Source organism: Terrapene carolina, unplaced genomic scaffold (genome assembly GCF_002925995.2).
Source record: "Terrapene carolina triunguis isolate 2854851 unplaced genomic scaffold, T_m_triunguis-2.0 Scaffold210, whole genome shotgun sequence".
NCBI lineage: Eukaryota > Metazoa > Chordata > Testudines > Emydidae > Terrapene > Terrapene triunguis.
This window is the reverse complement of record NW_020664561.1, coordinates 45995715-46009553: the sequence shown is the minus strand read 5'-3', so window position 1 is coordinate 46009553 and position 13839 is coordinate 45995715. Positions and strand designations below refer to the sequence as shown.

Here is a 13839-nt window from a genome sequence, read left to right as displayed (position 1 = left end):
AACTCTAAATCCAAAACAAACAGTTCTATGCATTTCTATTTATTTTCTCCTGCCCTGTTAACAATAGACACTGAATCTGCTACACTGTTCATTCAGATACATGCTATACACACACTGCACTCTACAATATGATCAAACTACATTCTATAAAATGCAACTAGTCGATCAAATGACTTCTGTCAAGTTTTAAGCAGCAATAAGCAAGAGGCAGTGAGAACGTTTTCTCCCTGTATTTCACTTACCTGTGTTGTAGGGCACTGTAGGTTTATTAGCACTATTGGGCTGGCACATTTCAGAATGTTAAAGTAAAACAAACTGGTCTTGTTCCTATAGAGAAATAGGAATAAAAATAACTATTTTAATATGTATAGATGTTTATATACTATACTATACTCACATACCATATATGGATTTACAATGTACACTATCAATTTTAAATACTGTTATCCTAAAAGACTACTGCAAATCCCAGGTGAGAAATGAAAATCAAGCAGAAACTGAAGTGCCCAAGCTTAAATGTATGTTAAGTCAAACTGCTTTGTTTCATGAGTAGTCATTCTGAGGAGTGTTTTCCTGCACAGGAGCCTTAGCTGACATCCACTTGTTCTTCGAGATGGCCCAGAACCTGGCTCGAGAACTGGAAGGCTTGCGCTTTACATGGCAAACCACCTCTTCATGCTCTGTAGTTCACCTGCATATGCTGAACCTATTTTGTACATACAGCATATGAAATTACTACTAGCACACAGCAAGCTGTACCAGCTGATGTTTTTGTGTTAATCAGAAGGTGGCACCAAAAATCAAACGAGTTTTTTGTTGCTCAAAACCTGAAGCAGCTGCCTGGGAAAACAGGAGCACAGCACCTGAAAGGGACTTTCACAAACCCAAGTACTGGTCAGAAGTAAGGGGGAGACTGTGTGCATGATGGGGAAGGGAAGGGGAAATAGCCTTCTGACCCTTCACCCTTACGCCAGGGCCAGGCACAATGTGGCCAGGGCATGCAGCTACTGCAGTAGACTTGCATCAGCAGCAGTGGAGACTAGAGCTGGTTGGAACATCTTCATTCCAATGTGGAATGAAAACAAATTTTGAAATCTCAGAAGTTGCTGTGAAATGGAATTGTCGCCCTGCGGTCAGCTCTAGTGGAGACCTCCTCAAAGGGAGCAGGTATGGACAAGGCCACGGTCCTGCCCCCTCCACACTAGGCAGAGAAGTTAGCTGGGTGCGAGAGGACTGCATGCTGCAGCCTTGCAAAACGTAAGGGCAAATCCCCTGCAGCATGCGATTCCTCCAGAACCCCCATTGCAACACAGCTGCCTCCCACCCCACTGCATGGCTGTGCCTTCAAGGCCCACTCTGGCCCATAACATGTAAGTGTTGCAAACCATAACTCTCTGTGCAACTGGGAGTAGCTCATCTGGCCTGACATTTTAAAAGGTCAGGATGTTTTCACTCTCACACATTCAGTCACATACTAGTTAAGGAAATAGTCATACACTCCTTGCAAATAAAACTCCCAATTCTTAGCTGTTATTTCTTCAAATCAACTGAGTAACATTTTGGGCTGAAATATCACTGCTCTGTAAGAGTTCCCTGGGAGTATGTACTCTTTGTGAGTGACTCAGCACAGCCCATGTCATTAACACATTATTTTACTCTCACATTGAGGTGTTTGATGGCTGCTGGCATTAACAGGAGACAACAAAGATTAATTGTATATGGCAGAGGAAAGTGGCCACACAGAGTTAGGTTTGCGTCCTTTAAAGTAAATTGTATTCTGTGCTTGCCTTTTGTTCTATATAAGGCAAAACAAATTTAGAGTTTATATGGAGGAGATCAATGGGTGGATACAATGAGATGCAAAGGTGCAGAATTCCCCTAGAGGGATTCTGAAGGCAACACAAGGTGGAATTAATTTGACTGTACGGAACTCATTGCAGCGCAATTGTTTTTTCAGATCTCTATAGATCCAGGCCTGGTTTTACATTTCACGGTTTCTGAAATACGACTTTCCCCACAAATATTACGGGTATGTTTGAAGCTATTAATATAGGCGCAAGAGTCACAATAAAGAGATGCCACCACTCTCCACAGGAAACCGGCACGTAGGTGTCAAAGCCCGTTTTGGAGGCCCACAAACCCACAGTCCCAGGTCTGCAAACCCCATCCCCCATGGGGCTATGTGGGAACTATCAGTGGGAACAATGAAGGCATTGCAGGACCCCTTTGACAGCTTTTCATTAGGGATGAAAGTTTATCAGGGATTCCCCTTACTTACTAATGCTTGACACTACAGCTGTCCAGGACTGGTCTTTGGGGCTTGTGAAGCACCTAGCCAAATCCTCTCCACCTCAGAGTTTTAGGAGTCAAGAAGAGCTGGTCTGTGGTTGTTTAGAGGGGCTCCCTGGGCTGCTTCTGATGCTAGGGCTGCCATAAGCTCTCTTGTGGCCACTGGCCAAATGTTCCTATGTCACTTCTGGCTTATCCATTTATAGCAATTCCCTCAACATGGAAACTGAGTGCCAATTCTCAGCCTCAGCAGCAATATTTCACCCCCCAACATCCCCAGCAAGGGAGGAGAGAGGGAAAGAGAATTTGTGTTTGTATGAACCAGGGAAAGGATGACATACAAGGGAGAAGTAAAGAGGAAGAGCCAAGTAACAGAGAGAGAGAAAATAAGTGAGCAACAGAGATAGAGAGACAGAACATGCACAATGGACAACAGAAAATGGGGTGAATGCAAAAGAATCCTTCTGCTTCCCCCAAGGGGTGGGAAGCCACCAGCCACCAATGTCACTACCTGTTTCCGCTTCTCCAAGCCCTGCCATCGTGTGTGTGTGTGTGTGTGTGTGTGTGTGTGTGTGTGTGTGTGTGTGTGTGTGTGTGTGTCCCCGTCCAAATCCTGCGGCCCTACTGCTTTGCACAGGCCCACGGAAGGCTTGGCTCCTGGTCCAGTTGCCTCTCCTGATCCCTGTAGGACTCTGACCTGGAGCAATTCCTCCTGACAATTCTGCCTCCCTATGCAGGGGAAGGTGGAACTTTTCCAGCCACTTCTCTGCAGCTCTCTCCAGCTCCATGCAGGAATCTGCAAGAGCAAGTGGCACAGACTGTTTCCAGACTTCTCCTCCGCTCCCTTCCCTGCCTGGGAGGGGACACCATCTTGGGTGTTCCTCCACACTACTCCCTATCTCCATGCAAGGGGCCTGGACACTTGCTTCCTCTGTTCCATCCCTGCAAGCTGAATGGGAAGAGGAATAAGAGGCAGCAGAAGAGTTGCATCAACTGTGTGCTTTTGGTTGCTGCTTGCATGGAACTGGATTTAATATCAGTGATAATGAAGTGAGGGGTGTTCAATGCAAACTTTAAAAAAAGGAAAAACTTTCCTGTAATGTGGTTTCATGGCTCCAGCTTCAGTTTTCATAGAAATAATGTTTCGACCCATATAGCTCTTTTCATCTGCAAGTACTTCACAGATACTAACAGATTAACTAATCCTTGCAGCTCCCCAGATGAGCTAGGAATTGCCACCCACATTTAAGAGATTGGAAAATAAAGTTGGGTTAAGACACAAGACCAAGGCCAAAGAGGGAGTCTGTGTCAGAGCTGTCTGTCCCCCAGACCTGAGCTCAGACCACACATCGCTCTCTCTAGTAGCATAAAGGCAGCAGGTAGCTAGCAGCAGACAGTGAGAGCTCATAGATAGAATCATAGAATATCAGGGCTGGAAGAGACCTCAGGAGGCTATCTAGTCCAACCCCCTGCTCAAAACAGGACCAATTCCCAACTAAATCATCCCAGCCAGGGCTTTGTCAAGCCTGACCTTAAAAACCTCTAAGGATGGAGATTCCACCACCTCCTTAGGTAACCCATTCCAGTGCTTCACCACCCTCCTAGTGAAAAGTTTTTCCTAATATCTAACCTAAACCTCCCCCACTGCAACTTGAGACCATTACTCCTTGTTCTGTCATCTGGTACCACTGAGAACAGTCTAGACCCATCCTCTTTGGTTGGGGGTAGCTATCAAATCCCCCCTCATTCTTCTCTTCTGCAGACTAAACAATTCCAGTTCCTTCAGCCTCTCCTCATAAATCATGTGCTCCAGCCTCCTAATCATTTTTGTTGCCCTCCGCTGGACTCTTTTCAATTTTTTCACATCCTTCTTGTAGTGTGGGGACCAAAACTGGACACACTACTCCAGATGAGGCCTCACCAATGTCGAATAGAGGGGAATGATCACGTCCCTCGATCTGCTGGCAATGCCCCTACTTATACAGCCCAAAATGCCGTTAGCCTTCTTGGCAACAAGGGCACACTGTCGACTCATATCCAGTTTCTCGTCCACTGTAACCCCTAGGTCCTTTTCTGCCGCACTGCTGCCTAGCCATTCAGTCCCTAGTCTGTAGCAGTGCATGGGATTCTTCTGTCCTAAGTGCAGGACTCTGCACTTGTCCTTGTTGAACCTCATCAGGTTTCTTTTGGCCTAATCCTCTAATTTGTCTAGGATGGATCTCTTTGCACTTAATGGCACAAGCCATACTTTATAATGGTATTTTACTATTCACAGTCTCCATACTATGCAAACAGCTGCATTACAGAAATAACTCAGGTCTAAATTTCCACTGATCAACTGAGCTTTTCAGAAACCTTAACTGGAATAAATACAGTACGGTGGGGTGGAGGTTGCTTCTTCTGCAGCCTTCCAATTTAATTCCCAGGAGGCCGAGGGCTGATACCTCATTTCTCATGCATGCCTCATGAGAAATAAAGCCAGATGAATCCTCTGAGTACTCACTCATTTATGGTGTCCTTCTGGCCGCAGAACTGTCCATAGCTGTCAGTTGGATAGACCACCTTCCTGGGGTCACCATGCACCCAAGCTACAAATATATAAAGAGATAGACAGATCTTTTAACACCACATTCCAAGTGTCCAGCAGTAGCTTGCTAATAGTTCAAGTTCTCTAGCAATTAAAATGCACCATCTGTCATGTACTATTTTAACCTCTCCCAATAGCTACTGAAGAGAATTGATTTTCCTTAAACAGTAGATTTCTTAAGGAAAAAATAAAATAAAATATGGATGAATCAGTCAGACAGTAAAACATTTATCTTTTTTTCCTTCAGGACACACACGTCTGGTATGTGGCCAAAATATGAGGTAATGCACTTAGAAAATAATGGTTATTAAAAGGAGAAAGAGGAGGCATTGCAAAAGCTTTGTTGGCTTAAAGCCACACTCTGCTATGGAGCTAAACCTCACAGACCAAACTGAGCCTTTGCTTATACCCACGACCCCACTGAAACGAATGGGGTTACATGGGTGTGCGAGAAGGCAAGATTTGGTGATGACAATCTAGCGGCTATTGAGTCACATTAACAAGGGATGCAACCCCCCATTTCAGGCTATAAAACCACGTGCTCAGCTCTCAGCGCTGTAGCTGGCTATGCTGATTTGTTCAGTACATAGAAGTAGAGACAACTGTACGAGTACAGAACCTCAGCCTGAACTGGAGGATGCTGCTTCTATTCCTTCCTCAACTTCAGGCGAGGATTTCTTGCTCCTGAAAAATCTCATTTTCTCAAACTGCTTATTTCCGTTCCCATTCAGGATCTAGTACACCACTAGGAAAATCATCATTAGTATCATTTTTTTCTAAGCTACAGAGGTCAGACCTGACAAATCTTCACAACTCCCCAGTAAGCTCTGAATAATTTTGACTGCCCTTGACTATCACAATTTCTATCTATATCCTCCCCATAACAAAATAATCAGAACTTCACCTCACATTCTAAATATCACCTTACAAGTGCAGGATGGTGCCAGCACATTAGCCCACACAGTATGTCCTATACCCGTACATCCCTAGATCTGGCTTACTAATACAACTGCTGCAAAATGTGGTTGGATTTAGTTTTATTAACTGTGATAATTCTCCAGCCTTTTCTTTGCTCTGTAGTGTGTAGAGGAGGCTATAGCCATTATGATTATTTTTAGCCCCTAGTGTCCTCCTCTCAGAGTGTACACTGAATGTCAGAAGTCACTTTAGGCCCTGATCTATACAAATTACTTTGAACTTGTTCTTCTATAATTGCCCCACTTTTCTGTTGATTTTGTGTGCTAAATTTAGTCACACTAGAAATTAAATCTTCCTTAAAGTCATTGCAGTAGCAGGGGCACTTAGATACTACGGTGATGGGTGGAATGGAGAGAGAACCTCTGCAAATCACAGAACAGTAGATGTAATACTTATCCTTGCAGACTATGGGCTAGATCTGCAACATACCCTCCATTGACTAATATAGCTGCACCACTGCATACCAACTCAGAATTTGCCATGTTATCTTTCACCCTAAATGGTTTTATTTTTCTGGCACTCTTGGTTTCTGGATCTTATGCTAGTTTTTAATTCATTTTAATATGTCTCAATTACACCATGCTTTTTAGTTTGTAAAATAATCTGCTAGTTGGTCTCAAATATCTTCTAGACATTCAAATAAATTCTGTCTATTTTCTCCCTTATCTATTAAGGCCCATATTCTGCAATGTATGAAAATTCCTCACCTGTGAGAAGTCCCATTGACTTCACTCAGTAATGTAACCTATTAGACATGATCTTCCTTATATGAATCCATACAGTCAGTCTTTAGATATATGTAAATTTGGCTTATGAAATAATCTAAATGTTGAGTGAGTGGGCTATTTCTGTGTTCTATTGTATGCTTTCCTCCTTTGTGACTGTATGACAATGGGGAGTGTTCTTTAATATTTTCCTGCATCTCATGCAGTTAAAAGACAAGGCCAAATGGATCAGTTTCGCTGCTGACACCAAATGGGTTTAATCCCTTATTTGTATGCTCTTAGATGGGTTTTCTTATCAACCTTTCCACCGCCAAAAATTAGTTTTTAAAAGTATTTGAAAATTACTAAAAGAAACCATTTGTTCCCTTCTTGACTGTATTTCCCCTCAAACTAGCATAGCAGAAGGCAGCATGAATAAAACCTGTCAAATCAGATTCAAAATAGTGCTGAGATTTCAGTAGCAAAACGTCTTCTGCAGGGTATAGATAATTATCTGCTACTGCCAACAATATTCCCTTCCTAGGTAGGATATTTTATCTACAATTATTTCCTCCCCCCACCCATCAATCACAATTAGGAAAAAAAGAAAAATTGCAGTATAACTTTGCTAATCATCCCAGAACACCATTTACACACAGAAAGCAACCCTCTCCCCACTGCTCAGCAAATATCAGAGTGCTGTAAGGAGACTGCCTGTGATAGCAGGGACTGGATGAGAGTCCAGAAGTCTACACAGCAATGAAACAGCCCCGCAGCCCGAGCCTCACAAGCCTGAGTCGACTGGCATAGGCCAGACCACAGGTTTTTCTTTGCTGTGTAGACATATCCAGAATCTCCTGTGCCTAGTGGCCCATGAGGCAACCCATTTTCCCCACCACTGTCTGTCCAAAAGCAAAATGTTTGACTCCATCATAAATGGTCTCTATGATAGCAGCTCCCTTTTCAACCATCCTGCAACAGATCATTCTTTGTTCTTCTTGCCTTAAGGCTCTTTCTTACTTTTACAAAGAATTGATTCATAGATTCCAAGGCCAGATCACCACTGTGATCATCTACCCTGACTTCCTGTATAACACGGGCCAGAGAACTTACCCCAAATAATTCCTAGAGCAGAGCTTTTAGACAAATATCCAGTCTTGATTTAAAAATTTCCAGTAATGGAGAATCCACCATAACCCCTGGTAAATTATTCCAATAGTTAATTACCCTTACTGTTAAAAATGTGCATCTTATTTCCAGTGTCAATTTTTCTAACTTCAACTTCCAGCCACTGGATCATGTTGCACCTTTGTATGCTACAATGAAGAGACCATTATAAAATATTTCTTCTCCAGGTAGGTGTTTATAAACTGTGATCAAGTCACCCACATTTGAGCTCTGTGAGTCTATTCCTTTAATCCTCGTGGCTCTTCTCTTAACCATCTCCACTTTATCAACATCCTTTTTGAATTGTGGACAGCAGAACTGGACACAGTAAGTCATCACAGAAGTGCCAAATATAGAGGTAAAATAACCTCTCTATTTCAACGTGAGATTCTCCTGTTTATGCATCCAAGGATTGCACCTTTTGGCCACAGTGCCACACTGGGAGCTCATGTTCAGCTGATTATCCACCACAACCCCCAAATCTTTTTCAAAGTCACTGTTTCCTAGGATAGAATCCCCCATCCTGTAAGCATGGCCTACATTTTTTGTTTCTAGTTGTATACATTTACATTTAGCTGTATCAAAACAGCTTATTGCTTGCTTGCATCCAGCTAACCAAGCAATCCGGAAGGCTCTGTATCAGTGACCTGTCCTCTTCATTATTTGTGACTCCCCCATTTTTTGTGTCATCTCCAAATTTCATCAGTGAGGATTTTATGTCTTCTAATTAAGCTTGCAGATGACAAAAATTGGATGCTTGTATGCACTGAAACATCATTGGCAATACAATTATATACAGATAAACAAAGTACATTTTGTTATGTATCCTTACTGTTTTATCATTTCTCATTACTCATCATCCAATGCCCACTGAAGTCATTGGAATGACTCTCACTGGTTTCACTGGGTTTGGATTAGGCCATTAACTCACTAATTCTCCAAACGTGATCCTTTGCAATGGGCTTCCTGGGCATTAGTGGGAATTAGTGAGGTATAAGTGCTGGAACATTTTGTTCATACTTTTGTTTTTGTGAAGTATTCTGAACAGTATTTCCAGTCTTTGGGGACTCTTGTCCAGTTGCCTTCATCCAATTGCCCATACCTACTGATTCTTGGTTGTAGCTTTCCTACAAGCCTGAGGCCTCAGTCATATTGGGGCACTAAACCAGTGTTGGATGAACCTGGTTTAAAAAATATGGTAAACAAGCTTTTCTACGTCAACACTTGCTCTCGTCAACTTTACTGGAATCAAAACTGGGCCCCTTATCTAGAAAACAGCTTTAGAAAACAGATTTATCTGGGTTTGCTGTAAAATTGGTTTCCTTTAGTTTGAAATCACATCTGCTGGGGAAAGTACATCTCAACTAATTTTCAGAGAGAAACCGAGAAGAATTGGTCCATTATAGAGGATGGAGATTTAGCATTTGATTAATATTGCAGCAGAAAACAGGAGAGTAAAAACAACTACTACTTTCTTTGTGAGTTAGAACAATGTTGGGAAAAGAATCCCATATGATAAATATCCTATTCAGTGTAGAATTGTACCTAAATCAGCAGCCTCCATTGACAGTGGAAGGTTATTATCATGATTAGCCTCAAAGAGTAGTGTTTGAGTCTTTGTTTCACTGCCCTATTGGTGACCCAATATCAAGTACTAAATGAAACTGAATCCAAGTATATAGAACTTTCATGCCAGCAAAAGGTTGTGCGTGGTCTGATGCTTGTAAAATCACAGTTTGAATGTTGGCATACACAGCTGGGCTGAAACAAATACATCAACCAACCCAGCTGAGTCAGCCGTCAGTGTAGCAGTGGGGCAGCATATAACACAGGCAAAGCAGTTGACAGACAGGGATCCACATTCGGGATGGCTGAAGTTATGTCATTATCCTGTCACTGATGTACACAAGTATGATATCAGAAATGGCTAATGTCTATCATTTTAAATGTTTATCAAATACATTTTTATTTTTATTTTTTTGCTGTATGGTTGAGCCAGTGGATGCAAATACTGGAAAACTCCTTGTCAAGGAGAAACTGTGATTAGAACAACAGCTTCCACTGACACTTAAAAAATAACTGCAAATCTGTTTAGCTTATCTGAGTCATTCCCTCAACAGTGTGCTTCTTGGGAATACAGGCTTTCATATCATTATTTTGTTTCCCTTAAAGGTATGCTTTTAACATTTTAATATGTGGAAGAACAGGCCTACCCAACTGTGCTTATGGCTTTTTAACACAAACAATTTACAAATGCAGTGAAGCAGATAATAGGACATATGATACTGAATTTGTAAACCCATGCTGATGACACCGCTGTTGCATAAACATTACTAGAAGCAGGCCTACTACATAAGCAACATATTGTTCACTACTTCACAGGTGGCCTACCAGCCCAGTGGTTAGTCCCCAGTTGTGCCCGTGAACACAAATCAGAAGAATTCTGTTCTAGAAGAATAAGTCTTTCATAGCTGGAGCTATAGAAATTGGGGGAGGGAGGAGGGAAACCAAATGAAAGCAAGGCGCATCTTAGATGAAGAACAAGCATGATAATCTCAAGTTCCCATTTCGACTCTAAATCCATCAATCCTTTACTAGAAGACAAAATTATGTTAAAATGTAAGAAGAATTTATAAACATGAAGTGGACTCTTGAGGGTAAGATTTTACAAGTTGTGGAGATGGCTTACTTTGATACACGATCATAACTCTTGGCTTGGCTAAGCGCAATAAAGGATAAAAACACCATTGTTCCTTTAATGTAAGAGACACATCTGGAGAAATTTGCTATTGCAAATAATAATGTTGCTCTAAGAGGATCTGAACTACATATGGTGAAACTATTGATTGGAAGGGGGGGGGGGCGGGGAGTGATTTCTCTTTGTACCAGAAACTCTTCAGGAGGCTGTGATCAGGTTAGTATATGAACCACAGTTCAGGAGTAAATCTAAATCATACTCAGTTTTGTTCCTTTTGAATTACTCCATCCTTTGAAGCCTTGAGCTCTTTCTATGATAATTCATTAGCTGCCCTTCACATGCATTTTGCTGAATTAAAACTACCATAGATTTTAGGCTGTCTGGTAGATTTTTTTTTTATTTTTATTTTTTTAAAGTCTCTCCCTGTTAAGCCCCAAATCTCCCAAATAAATAGGAAGGACTGAATTAGTTCTCTAAGGAATAAAAGTTTCATTGACTGTTAAATTGACACTCTTTTTTCATCTGTCAAGGCTGTTTCCCAGCTCTGGCACTTCGAGTGCAGAAGGTGGGGGCCCGCAAGGATTCTAAAAATTAATACTGGCCACTCCAGGCTTGTATTAAAGTCCCAAGGTTACAGCTTCTCTCTGACCTTGGATAGGTAGATGCTGCCACCACCAAAATGCAATAAAGCCCCCTTTTGGAACCCAGAAAGGCGTACTTGGGAATTCCTTCCTGTGGGGTACCTTCAAGCCCTTTCACACACACCCTCCGGGGAAGAGCTGAGACAGAAACAAAGGAACTGAGCTGTTGCCATCAGCTAATTAAACAACATGTGCACAAACTTCTTAGGACACAAAAAACCTGATCCTGTTCTTAAAAAAGGTAAATTTTATTAAAAACAAAAAGAAAGAAAATACATCTGGAACTTAGGCTTTTTGCTAGATCTTTAAAAAAAATTACAAAACTTAAGCATCAAGATAGCTCTCTTGAGGTTCAGCTTAAAGGTTACAAGCAAAACAAAAGCATCTGGGGGTTAGCAGAGAGGAGTCCACAAGCCAATAAGAATTAAAGAAATAAACCTAATTGCATCATCCTAGACATTCCCTGATCTCCTTACATATCTGGGGTTTCAGATAAGTAGGTTCGAGGTATGATTTGATGATTTGTCATACCTGGTTTTAAAGCTTTTTACAGCATTGTCCCAGCCCTGTCTCTGCTCTGTCCCCAATCGCCGGAGAACAGACAGACACACAAAGGGAAAGTTTATTTTTTCCCCAATTTTAAAAAGTTCTAGCCTTCCCATTGGCTCTTTTGATCAGGTGCCCACTCCCTTCCTTTTACCTATGCATGCAGTCAGACTTTTTAACCCTTTACAGGTAAAGCAAGTAGAGAACAGCTACCAAGAGGGATTTTATAGCTAACTGGCTGGCTGGGTGTCCATAAAAGGGAGCTACCCCCCCCCCTTTCATTTATCAAATCATCTGTAAAGGTAACACAATTATGGCAAGGAATAACTCATGTAATACATATTTCTGTTCAGTATAATCATTCAACAGCAACCACCACTGAAGCAGGATGGAGATAGGCTATTATCATAAATCACTGATTTTGATCTTTCAAGGAGATTTGATTACCTTTTTCCCAGACCCCACTTCAGCCCTCTTGAAACACATACCAAGCCAAATTATATCTGCGGTTACGTAAGTGCATGCCCAGCTGAGGCCAGTGGGAGTTGTGCACACATAGAGAGTAGAAAGTGAGCCACAGATTTTCAATCAATAGCAGCTCCAAGTGATGGGTTTGAATTAGGGTTGTCAAGTGATTAAAAAAATTAATTGCGATTAATCGCACTATTGAACAATAATAGAATACCATTTATTTAAGAAGTGGGCAACATTATCTCCCGTAAATGTAAACAAACTTGTTTCTCTTAGCAATTGGCTAAACAAGAAGTAGGACTGAGTGGACTTGTAGGCTCTAAAGTTTTACATTGTTTTGGTTTTGAGTGCAGTTACGTAACAAAAAAACCTACATTCGTAAGTTGCACTTTCACAATAAAGAGATTGCACTACAGTACTTGTATGAGGTGAATTGAAAAATACTATTTCTTTTATCATTTTTACAGTGCAAATATTTGTAATAAAAAATAATATAAAGTGAGCACTGTACACTTTGTATTCTGTGTTGTAATTGAAGTCGATATATTTGAAAATGTAGAAAAACATCCAAAAATATTTAATAAATTTCAATTGGTATTCTATTGTTTAACAGTGCGATTAATCATGATTATTTTTTTAATCGTGATTCATTTTTTTTAGTTAATTGTGTGAGTTAACTGCGATTAATCAACAGCCCTAGTTTGAGTATTTCCTTTCTTTATCCAGCCAAATGACATGTGAAACGAGGAAGCTATTCTCACATAGTCAAGAAACCAGGAAAATCGACTTTTTTATTTCTATAATAAGCCAAAGGACAGGAGATGCTTAAGGCATAACTCATGACGGAGAATTGATTTATAATCTATTTTCTCTTCATATGAACTTTATTGACACTCATGCATTTGGAGCAGGGCTGGCCTTTGGAGTAGGACTCATGCTGATCTCATCTTTCATTTAAAATAAGAAGGATGAATCACAATCTGAGGACAAAGAAAAAGCAGGCACCATACGGGGTTTAGATTTGGATATGTAATAGGGGTGTTCAGATGCAAAAATTTGGATCCACCCGTCACAGAAAAAAAACAGTGGCCAGCCACAAAATTTGGATCTGGATCCAGGGTTGGATTCCAAACCCCTCAATGTTTTATACCTAAGCGTTTGGTTGAAGGTTTTTTTCACAATAGGATTCCAAGGCATGTGCAAATGTACCCTATATGGACAAATTCACCATCACATACACACCACACTGATCCCATTGTCTGAGACCACAGAGTCAGGGAAGAGAGGAATCTGGCCAACCACTCATCTTTTGCCTCCCTCGGCTTGTGCAATGTATTTCATGCAGAACATGATGTTTGGAAACAGCACATGCAAAGCTGCCATGGAACTCTAGCCAAAGGATTAAGGGAGATTTGTGCAGTGCTGGAGGGAGATTGTACAGGCTGGCAGGAAGATCTGAATGCACAAGAATGCTGCACAACTACAAATTGCCAGTGCTCACTTCTGCCTCTCTCTGTGTGTTCATCAGTGTGCCAATACTCTGTCCGACACAACATCCAGAGTAGGGGCCACTCACCTGTCAGGGGAGTGTTCACGTATTAAAGAGAACAAGGAATGCTCCCATGATCTGAGCCCAGCTCCTCCACTTGGGCTGTGTGTTTGAGCGGTGAAAGGAGGACAGGAACAGAACAGTAACACACCAGCTGACTAACAGGGAGCAGGAAGAGCTGGAGGAACATTAGAGGGGGAACGGGGAAG

At 41.5% G+C, this 13839-nt stretch overlaps 1 protein-coding gene across 5 annotated transcripts in view; it reads right to left on the bottom strand.

The window, feature by feature from the left end:
• Positions 1 to 13839, bottom strand: part of LOC113407189 (choline transporter-like protein 5) — a 200709-nt gene that overhangs the window by 49609 nt on the left and 137261 nt on the right. For all 5 annotated transcript variants that reach the window (XM_026655325.2, XM_026655326.2, XM_026655324.1 and 2 more), the window contains exons 4-5: positions 4793 to 4877; positions 243 to 327 (exon numbers count right to left, since the gene is read on the bottom strand). In XM_026655325.2, coding sequence (XP_026511110.1) covers positions 243 to 327; positions 4793 to 4877 — 170 coding nt within the window. The remainder of the gene's footprint in view (positions 1 to 242; positions 328 to 4792; positions 4878 to 13839) is intronic.